The following is a 20,490-nucleotide window of genomic DNA, read 5'->3' on the forward strand; positions in this document are numbered from 1 at the left end:
ATTAAATAACATCATGGTACTTGCAGAAGTCATGATCAATACCAACAATTAAGGGTGAATTATATTGGTTTTTAATTATTGATGTATGAAACTTAACCAACATGGCACATACTATTGTTGGTGTTGTTGGTTTACATGACACATATATTATAAAACACTACATAACATACTGTCTAGGTCCTCGTAACATTGTTCGTCATTTCTAATACTTTTTTCTGAGTTTAGGTATTGACCTAATGCGTCTATATCTGTTTTCATCCTCTTATTTGAAATCATTTGTTTAAGGTTAATGTGTGAGAAAATGTGGGCATGTGGGTCAAATTCCATTATAAGTTAGAAAGAGAATATAAAAGGATCAACTCATTCGCTTCACATTGCCATAGTTCAGCTCAGAGTTCATACTGTTCCAGGATTCTTTTCACTAAATTGGCCATTCCTGTTTTCCATGTCATTTTCTATCCCCACCAATTAGTCTCCCTTTTTCTCTCACCAAAAAGAAACAAACAAAGCCCAACAGAGGAGAAAGAGAAAAAGTAAGGGTAGAAAAAAATAAAGGAAGAGAAAAAAGAAACACTCAAAGGCAAAAGAAAAGAAAGCTTGATTTCATTGATCAATAAGTGCAGGCTTTCTTTCATAAAGTTTGGATAGGCTTTTCTTCTGAGTAGAGGATTTCACAGATCCTTGGACTTCTGAAGAACATGAGTTTTAGAGAGTGCAATGTAGAAAACAAGAATCTGTGTCTTCAGACCCCGACTTTTATTGAGTGGCTCGAACCATCTTCTTCTCTAACAGGTTCAATATCACCACCACCTTCTTCCTTGTCTCATCAGCATGATCAACTTTCCCAAGAAACGATCCAGTTTTTGCCCTTCAAGGAAGACCATGGAGTGAAAAGGGATGGTTTAGAAGTGAAAGAAGAGAAGGTGGAACAGGTGACTGTGGCTTTGCACATTGGATTGCCTCACACAGGAGACCCTGACCCTGATGAACATGATGGCAGTGATGAGAAGAAGGTTTTCCATGTAAAGGAAGAAGAGCCCTTGAAGAAAAGCTTCCAGGGTTGTTCTTTTAACCAGGAGAGAAGATTTTGGATACCAACTCCTGCACAGATCCTTGTAGGACCGATGCAGTTTGCTTGCTCCATATGCAGCAAGACCTTCAATAGATATAACAATATGCAGGTTAGTTGCTTCTCATCTTCTGGTGTAAACAACACACACAGATTTTCTATTATTTCCACATAAATTAACTTGTTTTTAAAGAAACACCTAATTAAAACTACCAATTATGCAAGGATGTACCTTCCTAAATAATATTGTGTGGGAACTTACAATTAAGCATCTCATTACTGCTTGAAAGGAAAATCCTGCATGATTTTCATATCAAACGCATACCTATCACATGGTTTACACTTCAATTTCGTCTCTATATACAAGTACCATATATAACAAAATAGAATCTAACACCAGTTCAACACATAGTAAGTTGGGAAATGGAATCTTTTGTTTTTGTATTGTATCTGAAAGCATAGCTCCTTTGGAACGTTGTACTGTTTGAGATTTACAATAATTAATAATATATGTATCAGTTTTCTTCACAATGATTTCACTGTTGCAAGCAATTCTATATCATATCATTCAAGCAACATATCGTAATTAGTATGTGAATATGTATGTTTGTCACTTCATTTCAATTTCAATTTGATAGTATCATCTATAAACTATATACTGAGGACAAATATCAGTGCCCAGATAAAATTAAGGGAATTTGCACTAAAATCTCTACTCAGAATTTGAATTCCCTGTCCAAGCCTACCTCTGAACTAGGTGTTTTTCATGATGATGATGAAGACTAAAACAATCATTTAAATGAACTTTAATAGCTATATAAACATGACTCTTAATGACTGTCTTTTTCTTTTGCTTTTTTTTGTTTCACTTTAACAAATTTGTGTTATGGCCTATTGCCCCGCCACCACCACCACCATCTTCAACTTTTAGCAAAAGGCTCCTTTTAAACCATAGGATTTCAAAGGGAAGCTGAACTTCCATATCTTCATGCTTTTCTTTTTTTTCTTTCCGTGTGTGTATGTTTGTCCTTTTGGGTTGGAAACTTCATCAGCATATAGGAACTAATTAATCGTAGGTGTTTGAGGCATGCATGCAGTGTAGCACAAGATCTACCATAGCAAATTCTTTTGAACAATAACTATGCCTTTAAAAAAACATTTATATAGGGAAGAGAAGGCACACAATCTTCCAATCTTTAAGAGGCATTATGTATCACTATTAATTAGATTACTAAAATCACTTATCTTTTCCTTTTTTTGCCTTTAATTGAGTTAATAACAACTAATTAATGACCATGGCCACTGCTTGTCCATATAAAGACCAACATAGGTAGGTTATATTAGTGGATGGAAATCATTTGTTCTCCATTCTTTTATCTTTCAAATTAAAAAGCAAAATCTGTGATTAGAAAGTATGTTTTCTTTTTTATTTTTAGTTTTTTTTTATTTACATGCTTGCTTTTAATCACTCACAAAGAGGACATTTGATTTGGATTCCAAATAAAGCATTATTTAAGGATTAAGTTGATGATCCTAATTTGAAGCAAGTTTTTGGGATCAATTACAAATGAATATGTTCAACAAACTCATGTATAAAGTAGTATTGTCCTCTTTTAATAAAATTTGTTTCGGATTTTTTGTGAACAAAAGAATTTATTAATGATATATGAAAATATTTAAAAATAAGTACACAATGTATGCCAATTTAAGTCTACAGCACACTTAATATTAAACCAAAGAAGTGTGAAAAAAAAAAACCATACTTCACGGATTAGAAATGTTCATTATATATTTACTTCCTTCTCTACTTTCATTTATTTTTTGAATGTTTTTTTCTTGTCTCAAGGTTTGTTATATTTATCTTTTTTTTCCTCTCTTCTTTTTCACCCATATATCTTAAACTTGATAATGTTATTAGTGTAAAATATATTTCACATTATTAAATGAAAATTTTCATCAAAAAATTTAATTGACTACTTTTAATAAAAAATAGACAATAATAACATTTTTTTCATTATTTAAAATAGACACAACTCCAGCCATGTAGTTAATATATGATCAATTCTCTCTTAAAAATTGAAAAAACCTCTTACATTTATCTTAAGGATATTAATCATACTGTTAAACATAACATGGAAGTATCTGATAGTCATTTACTCAATTTATTATTATGATTATTATGATCAATTTAACAAGAACCTTGACAATTTGCAGATGCATATGTGGGGGCATGGATCCGAATTTAGGAAAGGACCAGACTCACTTAAAGGAACACAACCAGCAGCAATGCTAAGGCTACCATGTTACTGTTGTGCCCAGGGTTGCAAGAACAACATCAATCATCCAAGAGCTAAGCCATTGAAGGACTTCAGAACTCTCCAAACCCACTACAAAAGAAAGCATGGTGCAAAACCATTTATGTGCCGAAAGTGCTCAAAATCCTTTGCAGTTAAAGGGGATTGGAGGACTCACGAAAAGAACTGCGGAAAGTTGTGGTATTGCACTTGTGGTTCAGATTTTAAGCACAAAAGGTCCCTCAAAGATCATATCAGATCCTTTGGAAAAGGCCACTCCCCACATCCTTCTCATGAAGGCTTCGTTGAGGATGAGAAGGAATGCGTTACTGGATCTGATGAAGATGAAGTTGCTCATACGTGATATGTAACATGCTATATGTATATATATTTATAGGTTTTGTCTAAATTAACTCAAGTAAAAATGGAACTAAACAATCTCATGATTGGTGCAATTAATACATGTAACCAACCATCTTAAAGTATACAAGAGAAGATGGTTTAAGTTCATTTTCACTTGAAATAAGTTAGACAATTTCTGTATAAATAGGTTTATTTATTAAAGAGTAGTAGTACTAAGTGTAGCAGATGTTACTGCTGCATGCCCTTGTGCTCAGTAGCAAAAAATTCTCGACAATTACTGAGGGAATTAGGGAGCGGTTTGCTACCGAGCACTTGCAGGGTGTGATAGGTGTGCACCAGTTTGCTTTGTGGTTAATTAATAAGATTATGGTTCCTCAAGTGATGAAGCGTATGATTTTTTCTGATACCTGCAGAAACAGGTGTTACATCATCTTGAAGTTTTTATATCTTTTCAATGGAGAAATCTTTAACAGTAGTTTGATAACACACACATACATATATATATATATATAATTACATCATATTCAATACAACAATAATTTTGGGTTGAGTTTACTTGTGGTGTTCTTCACATTCAGAAATTCACGAACCGGAAAAGAGGATTCAAAATTATTTATAATTATTAAGCAAAAGGTATCACCGTCCTCATCTGTAAAGGATTTTCACAATCCTTGCTACTTTTCACGATTATGTGCGAGGAACAACGAAAAAGCTTATCAATTTAATTGTTGAGGTGAAATTTTTGTACACCAATGAGATGAATAATTGACTGTACAGTGAATAATTAAGATGGCTCATCAGCAATGTGAAAACGGTGTGATCAGATACTCAGATACCAAGTATACACCTAGATTTTCTTTATCTTTTTGTCGTATCTTTTCCCATAAATTCTTTGTCATTGAGAGAGCCTATATATTATGGGCTCACCAAATTAATCCTAGTCAATATCAAGTAGCTAGAAGCTCCACATCAATTGCTGAATATAAAATTGGATGTAGTGAGCTTGATTCCTTTGGTGGCATACTTAGATGATCTGCTAAGAAAAAGCATCCAAAATCAAAATATGGTGTTTAATTACGCAATGGTGTGGTTGTTAAAGTAATTTTTTTTTTCTAATAAAAAAAATATGATCCTTAGTACGTGTAGTGAGGAAGAAAGAGAGTAAATTTATAAAAGGGTTTGGGATTTGGATTCTTTTGATGTAGGAATGAGCAAAGGAAAAAGTGGTAGGGAAAATGGGAGGTTGTGTTTGGTTCTTTTGAAGATAAGGGACCTCCACCATGCTTTGTCGGGTAAAACGTTGGAGGTAGAAAGAAGAGACACCATCTTTAACTGCAACAATTTAGCCAAACTAGCAGTTCGCTTTCACACTCAAAAGTGCTACTCTCTGAGTCTGCACTGCCACACCCTCCCACCCAACACTACATCAGATAAGAGTAATATTCATGCAATCCATCCCAGTTTTATCCAACTTCTGTTTTTTATAATTTTCAATTTTTATTTTAAACCAACTAAACCAGATCTATTATTCACTCTCTCTTTTTTATCAACAATTAATTAATTAATTAAAGGAAACATTTCACTAGTGTCCCACCCTTTTTATAAATTCCTAACCATTTTACTAACAAAACCAAAACTTATAAATGCCTAATTTTACTGCATAATTATGCAGCATAGAAGTACAGTGCATCCTGCAAAAACTACAATACATTGATTGCATTTTCCTGCCCCTCATCTACCTCAAAACCAACAGCTGAGAAACATTGAAAGGATCTGCAAAATTCCAGAAAAAGAACTGCAAAAGACACATAGAAAAGATCAGCAGGATTCTAGAGACTGAATTGCAACGTCTGCATAAAGGCCATCCCCTGCATCAGATCTATTACTCACTTATAATAGTCTTTACCATTGATTCATTCATTTCCATTTCCTGAATCAGTTTTCATAAGAATATGAGTTTTATTGGTACGATTAATAACTCTTGTATACTAGTTTCAGTAAAAAATGTTATTTCAAAATAACTTATATTGTATAAACTTTTAGCTTGTATATTATATATAACTTACTTGAATTAACTTATAGCTTATAACTTTATTCATTTATTTTTCTTATTATCTTTAATTATTTTAAAGATATTGAATATATATATATTTATTTATTTATTTATTTATTTTCGAATAAAGCTTCAGGTTAAACATTATGTCATTACATGAAAAAGTATTATAAAAAAAAAGAACAAACAAGTATAGGAGACTATGTCAAAATTCACACATAAAAAAAAATTACAAATCTAGACCAATCAGAACATAAATTTAATACATTTTAAGAAAGAATCCCAAAGAAAAACTATGAAGCAAACAAAAGAACAAAAACAACACCTATAGATAAAGATATAAAAAAAGTAAGGACTCTCATTTCTTATCAGCAGACACCTTAAAACCTTTTCTATTCAGGCCTTCTGATAGTTTTAACAACATCATCTCCATTATCACTAGGAGGTTGTCCCATATCAGCCTCACCATCCAAATACTTAACAACAATTTCACATTCTTTCAGGAAAAAAGCAACACCTGAAGAGAGGACAACATTAGACTACACAGCAACACCTGCATCAGGCACAATAGTCAAAAGAGAAGACTTTTGGGCGACAACATCAAACACCAGAGTAACTGTTGACTTTTCTCGACAAGTATACAAAATCAACTGTAATATAATATGAATGTCGAACCCACAGGGAACAATTCTAATTAAGAAGTTCTGTTATAAAACTCATCAAATGTAGAAAATAATTTTAAGAACTTGTTCATAACCAAATTAAAGATTTCACAACTCAAAGGTTTAGGGTTTGATTCAACCAAAAACAAAAGTAACTTATCAAATATAGAGAAAGATACTTGGGATTGAATTGTGTTTATCTCAATCATTTGTATTTGTTAATAATACAATATATAATACTCAAAACTACTTATTCTTGATGCTTAATTTAAAGTCATTCACCTTGATTCCTCACAGATAAAATTCATTAGATAATTTCTCAAACATTGATTCCTCAGATATTTAACAAATCATCCAGCTTTAGGAACAGAGAATTATGATGCAATCAATAACCTGAAATTTATTCCTAGCATTACAAGTTATCAAGTATTTTTGTCAATTTCATATCCTTAAAAGTACTTTCCAGTTAAATTTAAGGATCAAAATCAAGACTCCATTGAGCAGATAAAATCAGCAATAAGCAATATATATATCACCAAGAATACATTTGAACATAGTAGATTACATTCAATCCCAAGTTAGAAAGCACTTAGCCACTCATGACAGCTCCTCCATTCTTCATTCTTGATCTGGATTGCATAAGAAGGGTTGATATGAGCAAGTTCTTCTCTTAGAATAGAGTTCTCCTTTTCTTCTCTCACTAATCTCTCTCTATAAAAATCTAATCTTTTTCCATCGCTTCTATTTTAGTTGTGTTTCAAAATTTATATAATGAACTTTAGCTCAAGCGAGCCAATTTAGCTTAAGCTAGATCTTTCGGTGAATTTTTAGCTTGAGCTAGCAATTCTAGCCTGAGCTAGATTAGTATTGCACCTTTAATCAAATCTGGACAATTTTAGTTTGAGCTAAATCTTCTAGCTTGAGCTAAATCTTCTTGTGATCCAATTAAGTTTTTGTTTTCTTTCTTTCAATGCTTCATATTCATCTGCAATTTACACAAAAATTGAGATTAAATTTCTTCATTTGTTTCTTGATTCAAAATATATAATCGGATTCAATAATTCTCATATTAGGGTAATTTTCTAACATAAAGCAACAATTAAGTTCCAAAGTGTTCAATTTTCTCAATCATAAAAACTACACATTGGCACTTATCAGTAACATCTAGAGCAACATTTATTAGACCATGAGATGCAACATTGTTGTCCAAAGCCAACTCAACTTGGGTTGTACAATTGGTCCTATCACTACATTCTCTAAATCTAAAAGGGATTCAGAACAATTTTGCAAAGTCAAATCATTAGAGACAATTTTAGATAGAACTATTTTGTCAGCACTAGGCAAGGAGTCCTTTTCTTGTAGCAAATCTTATTAAAAATTGTAATAGGTTGTTTTGGTTGAAAAATGATAATCCTGAAGCTATTAGAATATGGAATATTGGCAAGGATCTAGGTTTTTCATACACAAGTGAGGATGATATTGTTATAAGCATATTACAATCTATGGAAAACAGGGATAGTAGTAAGTTGAGGTATAATAGGATGGAGAGCAGTGTTTCTGATGATGAAAATAATTAGCATAAATATAAGGGGGTTAGGAGGAAGCATTAAAAGAAAATATTTAAGAGATTTAATTTGTAAAGAACAGGTAGACAAGATTTGTATACAAGAGACAAAATGTTGAGCTTAGTAAGGAGAGTTGTTATCTTTTATGGGGCTATAATGAAATCAATTGGGTAGAAAACGGTGCTAGCAATAACACGGAAGGGATTATTACGATGTGGAGAAGAAACTACTTTCAGATGTCAAGATCATTTAATAGTAGTAATTATTTTGTTATTGAAGGGGAATGGAGTCAGTGTGAATGCTTATAGTTATGGCTCATTGAGGGGAAAGAAGATGATCTGGGACAGATCAGTGAGATCAAAAAGAGACAAAATAATAGGGCATGGTGCATAGTAGAGGATTTTAATTCAATAAGAAGGCAGGAGGAGAGAAAAAGTTTGATCTGAGTGACTAATTATAGCAGAGAAATAAGTGGATTTAATGATTTTATAGAAAAAAAACTGAGTTGGTGGATATTCCGATGGTAGTAGAAAATATACATGGTACAAATCAAATGGGTTAGTCAAGAGTATAATAGACACGGTTCTGGTTTCCAGTGAGTGGTTGGAAGAATGGTCGGATAGTAAACAGTTTATCATCAATAGATCCATCTCTGATCTTTGTGCTTTAGTGTTAAAAGACACGTGTGTGGATTGGGACCTGAAATCATTTAAGAGTCTGGATGTATGGAAAGTGATGGCAGGTTTAAAGATTTCTTACGAAGTAAATGGTTTAGCTACGAGGTGGAGGGTGAAGGGATGTTTGTTTTCAAAGAAAAATTGAACAAATTAAAGTTAGATTTAAGAATTTGGAATAAAGAAGTCTTTGGGAATGTTAACCAAATAGGGGAAGAACTACAAAAGAAAATGCAAGAGTTGGATGCAAGAGATGAGGAAAGCGAGTTAGACGAGCAAGGAATGGAGGAGAGAAGGTTCTTGTTAGCTGAACAAAGTAGGAATAATTTCAAACAAGAAGTTGTAATGTAACAGAAAGCCCACCATAAGTTATTGAAACAAGAGGATCTTAACACAAAATTCTTTCACTCGATAGTAAAGTGGAGGAGGGCAAGAAATAGGATAAATGGAGTTTTAGAGAATGGTCAATGGTGTGATGATAAGGAGGTGGTTAAGGACAAGGTCAAAGACTTTTTCGAGTCTAGATTTGATGTGGATGAAGGCTTCAGGTAGGGGTGGGCAAAAAATCCAATTTAATGAAATTGCTCCAATTTTGCCCTGATTTATTCCATTTAAAATCCATTTATTTAAATCTGGTTTTTTTTCTAATCCATATTTTATGGATTTTTCAAATCAGAAATCCATTTTGATTAAACGGATTTTAAAAATTGGAAAATCCAAATTTCCAATCCAAATTTTTTTTCTCTCTCTCTCTGATACCCTTCCTTTTGTTTCATTCCCCTTTTTGCTGCAACCCTAATCATCGTCGTCACCTCTTCAACGGCGCCTCTTCAATTCGTCTGATCACCGTCGTCACCTCTTCAATTCGTCTGATCACCGTCGGCGCCTCTTCAGTTCATCCTATCACCGTCGGCATCTTCTTTTCGTCCATCCACCGTCGTCGTGTTCAATCACCTCTTCCTTAGCCAGGTTCGTCCTCCTCGAACACTTATTTGGTTGCACATTATAATAAAAAGGGCATGAACTGCCTTAATGGAGAAGTTGGTACTAAGAGAAATGGAGGTGAGGTATATGGAAGTGAGGTGGGTCTGGTTTAGTTGTAGGTGATGTTGGTAAAGGAATAGGGGTTTTGGTTGGGGAGCAGAGATGGGTTGGGGAGAGAGGCTTTGAAGCTAAGTAGTTGTTGAGAAGGGTCTTCGGTAGGAAATCCTTACTGTATTTGCATTTGATTTTTGTTTATTATTTATTGGTGCAAATTGGTTATGCAAGTTGGCATTTGTGCACACTCTTTTTTGGCATTTGAAAGTCCAGAGTTGTGTTGTATGTATATTATAGACTGTAAATTGAATGGGAAAGCTTCACATTAAGTTATGCCAGTAGGTATTAGGCACACTACAAAATGACTCATTGTTGTCTGAAATTGAAGTTGAAAGATAACAACGCAAAATGATGCAACTTGGTTATGTAATTTTCTTGACCTAGATAATTTTTAAGACATACATGTCCTTAAAATGCGTTGAATGTATGTTGTAGATTAGTCATGTTGGTAGTACATTGGATGCAGCAACATATTATCCTCAGAGTTGCCTTTTGCAGTCTAGTTTTAGTTTATTTCTTTTGAACATATATTTTAGTTCATTTTGACATCTTAAATGAAGGGTTGTACTGTAGAATTTTACTTGGTTGATTCATATTCTACAAGCAATGCACAAAGATAGCAAGTATTGAATTTGTTTGTTGTTCTTCTTTTTTAAGGAATTAATTATAATTATTATGGTTTCAGTTCCTGAAGTTATGGTTCCTGATTTGGATTTGACCTTGCCAATGAATGGAGGCAGTGAATCAACCATTCCAAGCACCTGATGAATCTGCCTCAACAGGAACTAACCTCTCCTTCACTCCCTCTTCAGCCAAACCAAATCCTCTACCTTTTCACAACCATTGTCCTGTTCAGATATCCATCATTGGTGGGTTTTGGCATGTATTTTGCTGCTTGGAAGGGTTCATTTGATTAGTTGCTTGTTAAACATGTGAGATCTGTGATCGTGGTCTGGTTTGTAGTCTTAATGAAAATTATGTTGTGAATGATTAGGTGACAGAATTATCTGATTTGATTTTGTTATTGATTTCTTTGCTGGTTTTTATTCTTTTTGTTCTTATTTGTTGACAAGGTTAGCTTCAAGAATTGGATTTCAATATGTTATTTGACCACATAAATTTATATATTGGAGGTTTATTCTGTCTTTAGTATTTTTTTTCTTTAATGCTTCCAATTTTTCTTCCTACAGGATTGGTTTTAGAATGATATGAACAAAATTAACTAGTTTCAAACTTTTCAAAAATAGTCGTTATAATTTTTGGTATTATTAAATCATTATTTTATTATATAATATTATTTTTTTACATATTATTATATTAATATTATGTTAGTTTTTTTAAAAAAATATAGATTTAATTAAAATCCAATTAATTTATTATTATATTAATATTATGTTAGTTATTTAGAAAATATAAATTTAGATTTAAAATCCAATTAATTTGTTTTATAAAAATATGGATTTGATTTGGATTCGATTTGGTTTTATAAAAATCCAAATTGGTTTTATAAAAAATAAGGATTTGGATTTAGAATCCAATCCAAATATTTGAATTTGGATTCCAAATTACTTTCATAAAAAAAATATGGATTTGGATTCAAAATCCAATCCACATATTTGGATTTTGATTGGATTTGGATTGGATATTCCAAAATCCAATCCATGACCAGCCTTAGCTTCAGGTTAGATTGGACATTGCAAGTTTCAACTCCATATCTAGAGAAGATAATGTTATGTTGGTAGGAGATATTTCAGAAGAGGAAGTAAAGAAAGTAGTATGGTGTTGTGATAGTTTAAAAGAGCCCTAGATCATATGGTTTTAATTTCAGATTCATTAAATATAGTTGAGATTTCATTAAGGAGGATATACTTACAACAGTGAATGAGTTTGTGGACAAGTAGGTAATACAAGAATAAAGGAAAATTAAATTTAACACAACCGCAAATTAAATTTAAAGGACATCTCTATTCTCTGCAGCAAAGTCGTACTCAAAATTTGTTCACAATAGATTTCATAAATTAAGAACCAACACACGACAAAGGCAGTCCAACAATAGATTTCGAAGACAAGGTTATAGAGCACAAACATGAACAAACGATGGCGGACAGAAGTTTGAAACCCTTGCGAGGAGGCGACGATGGCGGACAGTGAAAGGCGCGAGAATGAAGATTAGGTTTAGGGTGCGCGAGAATGAGAAGACAGTGAAGGGAAGAGTGAGTGAAGGGAGGAGTGTTTTGTGAAGAGAGTGAAAGGAAGGGTTTCATTCGTGAAGATATGGTTTATGAAGAGTTTGCAGAGAGAGGGGGAAGAGTCACGCTTCTGAAGTTAAGTATATTTTTCAAAAAAAAATGGGAATAATAAGGAATGGTATGGAGGGAAGGAAAACACTTCGAAGGAGAATTATGACAGTACAAAATGACACATTCTGAAGGATAATTGTGGCGGTTATTAAGATATCGTATTATACGGATACTTATACCAATTATTAATAACCGTCATATTAAAACCACCACTTTATACACGATTTTTTGTAGTGAGAGGTCCAGGGGGTCAAATTCCTCGTTCAGATGTTTGATACCCAAGGTAGACAATCCTTAATAACTTAGTGAATTTAGAATTATTTCGTTGGTTGGGTGCTTATATAAAATAGTATCAAAGATCCTATTACTAAGGTTGAAAAAGGTGATAAGTAAAGTTATTTACCCTAGGCAGTCAACATTTCTATAAGGAAAGGGGTTAATGGATAGTGTTTTTGTGGCCAATGAGGTATTAAAGGAGGTTAAGAGGAAGAAGAAAATCTATATTCTTTTAAGGTAGATTACGAGAAGGCTTATGGTTGAGTAAGTTGGGAGCTTATCTATTATATGTTAAGAAAGTTAGGATTCTGTAAAAAGTGGATTAAATGGATAAAATCTTGTTTGGAATCAGATTCGGTGTCAGTTCTAGTAAATGGGAGTCTAACTAAGGAATTTATCCCACATAGGGGATTGAGACAAGGTGATCCTTTAGCGCCATTTTTGTTTCTTATGGCGGCAGAAGGTTTAGCAGGTGTGTAAAGGAAAGCAGTTGAGAAAAAATTGGCTGTAGTTTGGAGATTGGGGTTAAAAAGGTTAAGGTAAATATGCTACAGTACACAAATGATACTTTATTCTTTTGTGAAGCTAATACTAAAAGTGTGTTTAACATAAAGGTCATTCTGAATTCTTCAAATTAGCCTCCGATCTTAAGGTGAATTTCTTGAAGAGTAGAATTGATAGGGTGGGAGTTGACCAGATTATGATTCAACGTTTTGCGAAAATTCTTAATTGCGATATGATGAAAACTCCATTTAAATACTTAGGGATGTTAGAGGTCGGTGTCACAAGAGAGGTGCATTTTGGGATGAAGTGGTAGAAAGAATAAAGAATAGACTGGGTAGATGGAAAGGTAGATTTGTATCGATGGCAGGGAGGATTTGTCTGATTAAGTTTGTACTTTCGTCTATCTCGTTGTTTTATGTATCTTTGTACAAGGTTCCATCTATGGTGATGAAGGAGATAGTAAAATTATAGATGAATTTTCTATGGGGGTGAGGGTCAGAAGGGAGGAAGATTGCTTGGACATCATGAAGCTAGTGGACTTGGTATCATTGATATAAGGTTATTCAATATGGCCATGTATGGAAAATGGATATTCAATATGGTGCTGGTGTGCTTCGTGAGAAGAAAGAGTATTGAGTTTCTTCTTGAGGGTTTAGGTTCAGCATGCCCATTTTTGTTTTGTGATTTCGTTTTTTTGCCCTTGTGGAAAGAGTGGTTTTTATTGTTTGAGAACTGCGGCTTGCATTCCTTATAAATTTAGTCAGAAGGTTGTGATTGAGGTGGTAGCTTGTTTCAGAGTAGTTTTTAGCTGCTGAGTTGTTGGCTTGGTTTTTGTTGGATCTTAGTAGCTAGTCTTTTGCAAGCTTTCAGGGATTCAAAAAATTTAGGTGGAGGATTTGGATGTTTTTTCTGATTTGTAAGGGTTAGACCACTCCTGAAATGATTCATATTTTTTTTTCTTACTGATAAAAAAAATACTCCAACAAGAACATATAAGCAAATATATAGTTTAATTACACTATTTTAGTTTATGATAGGTTACTTTTTAATTTTTATTTATTTAAAATTAAAAAAGATATTATAAATTAAATTAATTAATATTTCATTACATAATTATGTTACCCTATGTAAAAAATAAATTCAATATAATAGTAATTTAAATTGATAAATAAAAATAAATAAATTTCTAAAACACTTAAATTTAATTAATACTCATTAGATAAAATAGTTGGAAGAAAATTACTTGCTCAAATATATAAAAAAAAAACATATACAACTTTTAAAAAATAAATAATCGTAATTAAGAAAAATTTAATTACTTTCTAAAATATTCCAAAACTATAATTATATAATATATTTGTACTAGTCGGGTACTGGACAAGTCAACTTTGACTTCGGTGTCCAACCATCCGAGTCAAATAGCACATTAAGGTATACAATAAATAACAAGTAACAACAATTATGATGACTTTGAATGAGTCCATTCGTATCCTAAAATATATGGGAAATATCTCCAACACGCCAGCTAAAACTGATTATCTGAAAAATACACATCTCTAATAATAAGGGACCATGATGTATGTCAGTTAATAATTGATGTTCGGTCCATCAAAGCAAGGACCCATAAACCAATGTTATAAATAGAACTCTCTCTAGAGGAGTAAAGTACGTTTTTCCATTTACGAAAATACACTCTTAAACTATAGTAATTACTTTAACGTCAGAGTACCTTTTGCAGATAATCCCGACCGACCGAGCATCAACACTTAAAGAATGAGACTTAAACAACCAGGAGATTACCTACACATCAGCAATTGTAGGTCCAACTCCATATATTATCTAAACCATCTAAACCTTCTGCCTATACACACGTACAACCTCAACCTCCCAAACTCCTAATTACAACCACTTCAAATTAAAGACCTAGGCCTCTACACAACGCATAATTATATACCACTGTAAATTCTAAAACTATAATTACATAATACATACTTATTTAAAAACAACAAATTTTATTCATATAATGAAATTTATATACAATTATATCTTTTTATATTATTTTATATTTATCAACTACCTTATGAGATAGTTCTAAGAAACACTTTTAAATCAATAAATCAACTTATTAGTTTAGAAGTTGTAAATTAGGAATTCATTAGTTTATCACTTAAAAACTAATTTATCGATTATCATTTAGTTTTTAACCGTATATATACTCTAAAGGTGTTGAGAAAATGTATAATATTAAGAACAGTTCTATCACAGAAAGTTTATCATTCATTCATGTTTATGAACAAATTTAAATAGGTAATAAGAGATATTTTTCAAGAAAATTATTAAGTAAAAATCAATTTTAAAAAAATTAATTATTATATTAACTAAACTAAATATTATTTTAGAAACTAAAAAAAATATTAGTATTTAAATAATTTCTGTTATATATTAATAATTTTTTTAATTTCTAAAATAGTATTTAATTTAATTAATATAATAATTATTAATTTATTATTTTTAAAATTTGAATTTTATTTATCAAAGACTCTGGTTCAATTCAAAGTTGAATTGAAAATTTGGAAGATGGAGTAACCATATGTTATTTTATAACTTCTTCTTACAATAATTCTCACATTGTGAAATTTATATATTATATATAGTAGATGGCTCGTGGAAATCAAAGTTTGAAAATCCTACACCCACATAATTCAACTTCTTCTTATAATTCAATTTCTTTTTATAAAATAGGTTTTTATTATAAGTTTGTTTTACGAGGTTGAGTTACACTTAAAATTTATTTTTTAATATGTTATCAGAACCATTTCAAATTTATCCTAACGAGTGTTTATAGACTTTATCATATCACACGCTATCGGACTTTATCATATCACACGCTATCGGACTGTTATGGAACCACCATAATATGTTGTCTCCACACGAACTCTCTACAGAAAATATACTTAAAATTATAAAATGGTAATTTATTATTATAAAGTATACTTTAATCATTAAGTTCCTAGAAAATAATTAAAAAATGGTAACTCATTTGTTCTCTTTTCCAAAAAAAATGGAATGAAATATTTATTCCGTTTCTATACAAAAAAAAAATCCAAATAATTTTTGATTTTATTCCATCATATTCCAATTCATTTTATCTCATCATAGTCCATTCATTTAATTACCTACCATCAATCAAACATATATTAGTGCATTCTCCAACACAAAATATAAATTTTAATTGAAGAACAGGATGAGTGAATGCATAATGCGAAACAGTAAATAGATCCGAGAGACAAACTAACCATTATCAGTGCCGCTACGTAGAGTTTAAAATTACGGGCAAAATGCAAAACTGTAGAAGAAGTTTCACTCTTGAAATCGAATAAAAGGAACAAAATTAAGTCACCGCCTCCACCAGCAACTTCTGCGCACGGAATCCAGATAGGTTTTACAATTTCACAAAAACGAAACCTAATCGATAACCTTCTATTGTTGTTCGGAGATTTGCTGACAGAGAAAGAAATTGAGGTGCGAGAGTTGTTGTAGGTGAAGAGAGTACCTCGAGTGAGAATGTGGATAGAGCAACAATGGCTTCCTCCACGGATACCAATTACTGAGTCAATCCTTGAAGAAAACCAGTGCGTGAAAATAGAAGAAGAACAGAGGAAAGATGAATATTCGATTTCCTTTCTCTCTTTCGCCCACTATTCGGTTTGGTACATAATCACGAGAGTTTTCAATTGCAATTCAGATATAATCTTAAAAAGTACAGACAAATTGTATTTTCTCGTTTCTAATTTATTTATTTTTTAATTAAAAGAAAAAATATTTTAATAACACTTCAAAAATAATACTATATATTTACTTAATGTTATTTACAAAATGTAACTATATTATATACATATTATTTACAGTGAGGGTTAGGAGTTTAGAGAAAGAGAAACAGGGAAAAATAATGAAATAATAATAAAATATATTGAAATTATATAATCTTTAATTATTTATTTATAAAAAAAATTTATCTATTTATTAAGATTTGAAAAGAAAAAAAATATTTTAGTAAGATTTTACCATAAATCTTTGAAACTTAAGTTAAAAAAACCTTATTAATTTGTTGATGTTTAAAGACAAAATCGTAACGGATCAACTTCTTCCTCGAAAGCAGACGATACTTCAAATACGGTGATTGATCTTAATAATGTTATCTCTTGAACTTGGTCGAAACAATATAGAAACATGTAATAATTTTAAGAGCAAGAAAAATGAAATAAGTTTATTATTATTCCAAAATTAGACTAGGTTAGGTTATACTCTTGATGAGTCCAACCAACCAATGTATACGCAATAAAAGACAGAATGAATGAAACAAAAGGGTAAGTAATGCGGTTGAAGCAAAACAATATAAGCAACCTAACCATATATAGGAGATTAGCATATGCAAGAAATTATTATGATTGTGTTGTGGGTGTTGTGAGCTTGAAGCTTCATCATGTTGATATGAGTAAAAACTACTCTACTTTCTTAGTTTCTCATAAGCCAAGAGTTGGTGTTTTGAGACTGGGAAGTGTCTATAAACACTTTATGTTTTCAACAAAATATTACTATCATTTATTTCACTGCCTTTCCATCATAGACACAACACCAAATACATCAATTCTTTGCAATACAAAACAGATGAATCAAGTATATATAAAAGAATTAACTTGTAACTAGTTTAAAGTTGATTGTAAGTTTAAGAAAAAGAAAAGCTCATTTTTTAACTAAAAGCATTTAGTTTAAAGTTGAAAGAATAGTTAATGTATAAGTTAAATTAGATTTTTTTTTAAAAAAATTATTGTTAAACTAATTGATGAGACCATCAAATTTTTTACACCCTTCACAACTACTTTTATTATTTTTTTCTTGTATATATAATTTATGTTTTAATTACATATCTTATTTTAATATTTTATGATTAAAAGCAATTATAATACAGTTGTTTTTTCAAAAGAAAGGATCTCAAAAAATATTTTTCCTATTAATGAATATAGCATAGAAAATAATACTTTTACAACTCATTTTAATAATATAATAATTTATATTAGGATTTTAAGTTAAAAAGGTGAAACAAATATGATAAAATATTATTATTTTAAATTTTTAAATCAGTGTTTTTTGTTTGATGGTTCTCAAAATTTCACCATCTTGTAAAATACATAAAAGAATCTATTTAAATGAGTTTAATATAAAAAAATTATTAAGAAAATGAATATAAATAGTTATAGATTTAGTTTTTGATTAATTTAAAATTTATCATTGTATATTTAAAATATTTTAAATGAAAATACATAGTGTGATAGGTAAAAGAAACTTGAGTTTCTAATGTATTAGTTTTTTTATTTATTTAACTAGTTAATAAATTTCTTTTATATACCTTAAATACTTGACAAATTCAAAGTTTAGATATCAGTTTCTGTCATTATTTTTTTTTCTTATAATGATAATGTGTACTAATATAACACATAACACATAAGTAGTACAATATTGAGTTGTTGGGTCGTGGTAAAGTGAAAACAATATTTCAACTTATTAAGTATTCAAGAAAAAGGAAAAAAAAATATTCTTGAGTTTGTCTCGGGACTACTTTTGGGTCAGCCCATTATGTTTGGGTTTACTTTTCTTCATGCTGTATAAGAATATGATTGCTTATTCTTGCAATTCCAATTCTGTATGTTATTCTCCTATCTCCATAAATTTTTTTGTATTCTTAAAATGTTTTTCTATAATATTCTGAATTACGAAATTCAAAAGTTTTTTTCTAAATTCGTAATTAGCTTATGGAATATTCCATTTATTCATAAATATATAAGTTTATTGGTTTTTTTTTTCAACATTCGTGGACTCTGCTTTTCCTTTATGATTTGAATTTCTTTTATCATAAGCTGATAAAAAATATTTTTTAAATCTAAAATAAATATAAAGTGTAACTCATAACTACCACCAATTTAGAAAAAGAGGGAAAACACCACACTCTACCTAGTTTTTATCCTTTTCAGTGTCTGTCTACCGCAAAAATATTTCATAAAAAAGAAAAAAAAAGTTATGAATTGCGTTCCATTGATCCAATGTGTTCTGTTATGTGCGCCACAGAACTTAATGACTCTCCATTCACTGCACGTCAAGGACAAAATAGCATTTATCATTTAAATAAACTCATGCTTCCATCATCCATAAAATATGTATGTTTCAGTTTTTAAAAAGCGTATGAAGAGGTATTTGGAAATGCTATTTATTAAGGTCTTTTTAGAAGGAGTTTAGTTCAATCTAATGAAAAAAATATATATTTCAGATTAAATAAATAAATTAAAGCGGTTAAAATTGGAGTCTTCGGTCCAATATTCTGTTGTGTATTGTCTTTTAACTGAAGTTAAAATATAAGCAAAATGAAAATATTTTTACCTGAGTAATCAATAAATAAATAGAGATAGAGGATATTTTAGATTTAGAATAAAAGTAATAGACTAAAAAAGTGAAACAAATTATTATTTTAAAAATAATAACTTAAAAGTAAGACTTGTTAAGATTTAAAATGAAAAATGAAAATTAGTATTGGGAAAAATAACTAAGGTAAGGTGATTGATATTAAAAGTGTAAGGATGTTTTGACTTAATTCACAATATGATCGACTTAACTACATACTCCTACAATATTTTCAATTGGGTTGGATTATCAATTTAATTTTAACTGATTAGGGAAAATCAATTATTGATGACTTCTAAAACAATTATTATTATTATCTAAAATTTATTCAAAAACTTGATGAAGATCTCACAAATTTTATGGGGTTGAATTAGGCTTAAAGTCCACTCCATAACAGATTTATTCACAAATTCAGTTTCCCTTAAATTTGCACAAAAAAATAATGTTTCTTCATAATTAAAACTTTTTATTTTAAAAAATATAATAAAATCTTATTATCATGATTAGTATCCTTAATAAAATTATGCAAATTTTATATCCTAATAATAGTATCACCATTGGAAAAAAAAAAGTTGTATTGTACGCGTTCAAAGTGTAAGTAATAATTTCTACTCAAATACCCAATTTACAAGGTATTACAGTCCCGTGTATCCTGCGCGTTTGCCCATACCTTTTTTTTTCAATACCAACAACTACATATACATACATTAAATCAACATCATAAATGAATTTAAATTTAGTTTTGATTATATTCTAAATTTCAAAAAACTCTACCAAATCTATTCTTAAAAAAATTAAATTCAAAATGAGTCATGTTAATTATTAGATCGACGAAAGTGAAAGAAAAGGATCACTGAAAATAATCATAAATATTTCTGGATATAGATATTAAACATTGATAATAAAGATAATAATAATATGATATCAAGATCATACTCAAACAACCCTGTTACCGACTCTAATTAAGTGAATGATACAAAATAACGTATTAATAATTTAATGATGAATGTTAAAATATTTTTCGTACACAAAAATAAACTAACCTTTAAAACATCAAACTTGACCCGTAATAGATGCGATTTGAGAAGGGAGGAATTATAGGTAACGATAAACTTAATTAATGAAAATATAATTTTGGTGAACCCTACCTAACATTGAAACGCTTATCACTTTTCTAAC

At 30.5% G+C, this 20,490-nt stretch overlaps 1 protein-coding gene and 1 long non-coding RNA gene across 2 annotated transcripts; one reads left to right on the forward strand and one right to left on the reverse strand.

Moving 5' to 3' along the window:
- The first annotated feature begins 357 nt into the window (after window positions 1–357).
- Window positions 358–4,104, forward strand: LOC137835638 (zinc finger protein WIP3-like). Its single transcript, XM_068644234.1, has 2 exons — window positions 358–1,181; window positions 3,284–4,104. Exons 1-2 carry the CDS (start codon window positions 699–701, stop codon window positions 3,725–3,727), a joined length of 927 nt encoding a protein of 308 aa, XP_068500335.1. The 5' UTR covers window positions 358–698; the 3' UTR covers window positions 3,728–4,104.
- Window positions 4,105–16,173: 12,069 nt separating this feature from the next.
- On the reverse strand, window positions 16,174–16,564 carry LOC137834522 (uncharacterized). Its single transcript, XR_011084912.1, has 2 exons — window positions 16,412–16,564; window positions 16,174–16,276 (listed from the first exon to the last, which is right to left on the reverse strand). It is a non-coding gene; the product is annotated as an uncharacterized lncRNA (long non-coding RNA).
- Window positions 16,565–20,490: the final 3,926 nt, after the last annotated feature.

Source organism: Phaseolus vulgaris, chromosome 5, assembly GCF_000499845.2.
Source record: "Phaseolus vulgaris cultivar G19833 chromosome 5, P. vulgaris v2.0, whole genome shotgun sequence".
Lineage (NCBI taxonomy): Eukaryota > Viridiplantae > Streptophyta > Magnoliopsida > Fabales > Fabaceae > Phaseolus > Phaseolus vulgaris.

Excerpts from the sequence above, each read along its gene's own strand:
- LOC137835638 (XM_068644234.1), top strand. The coding sequence starts at position 699 with ATGAGTTTTAGAGAGTGCAATGTAGAAAACAAGAATCTGTGTCTTCAG. Across the intron at positions 1,182-3,283 it reads ATAGATATAACAATATGCAG|ATGCATATGTGGGGGCATGG; the intron begins GTTAGTTGCTTC and ends GACAATTTGCAG.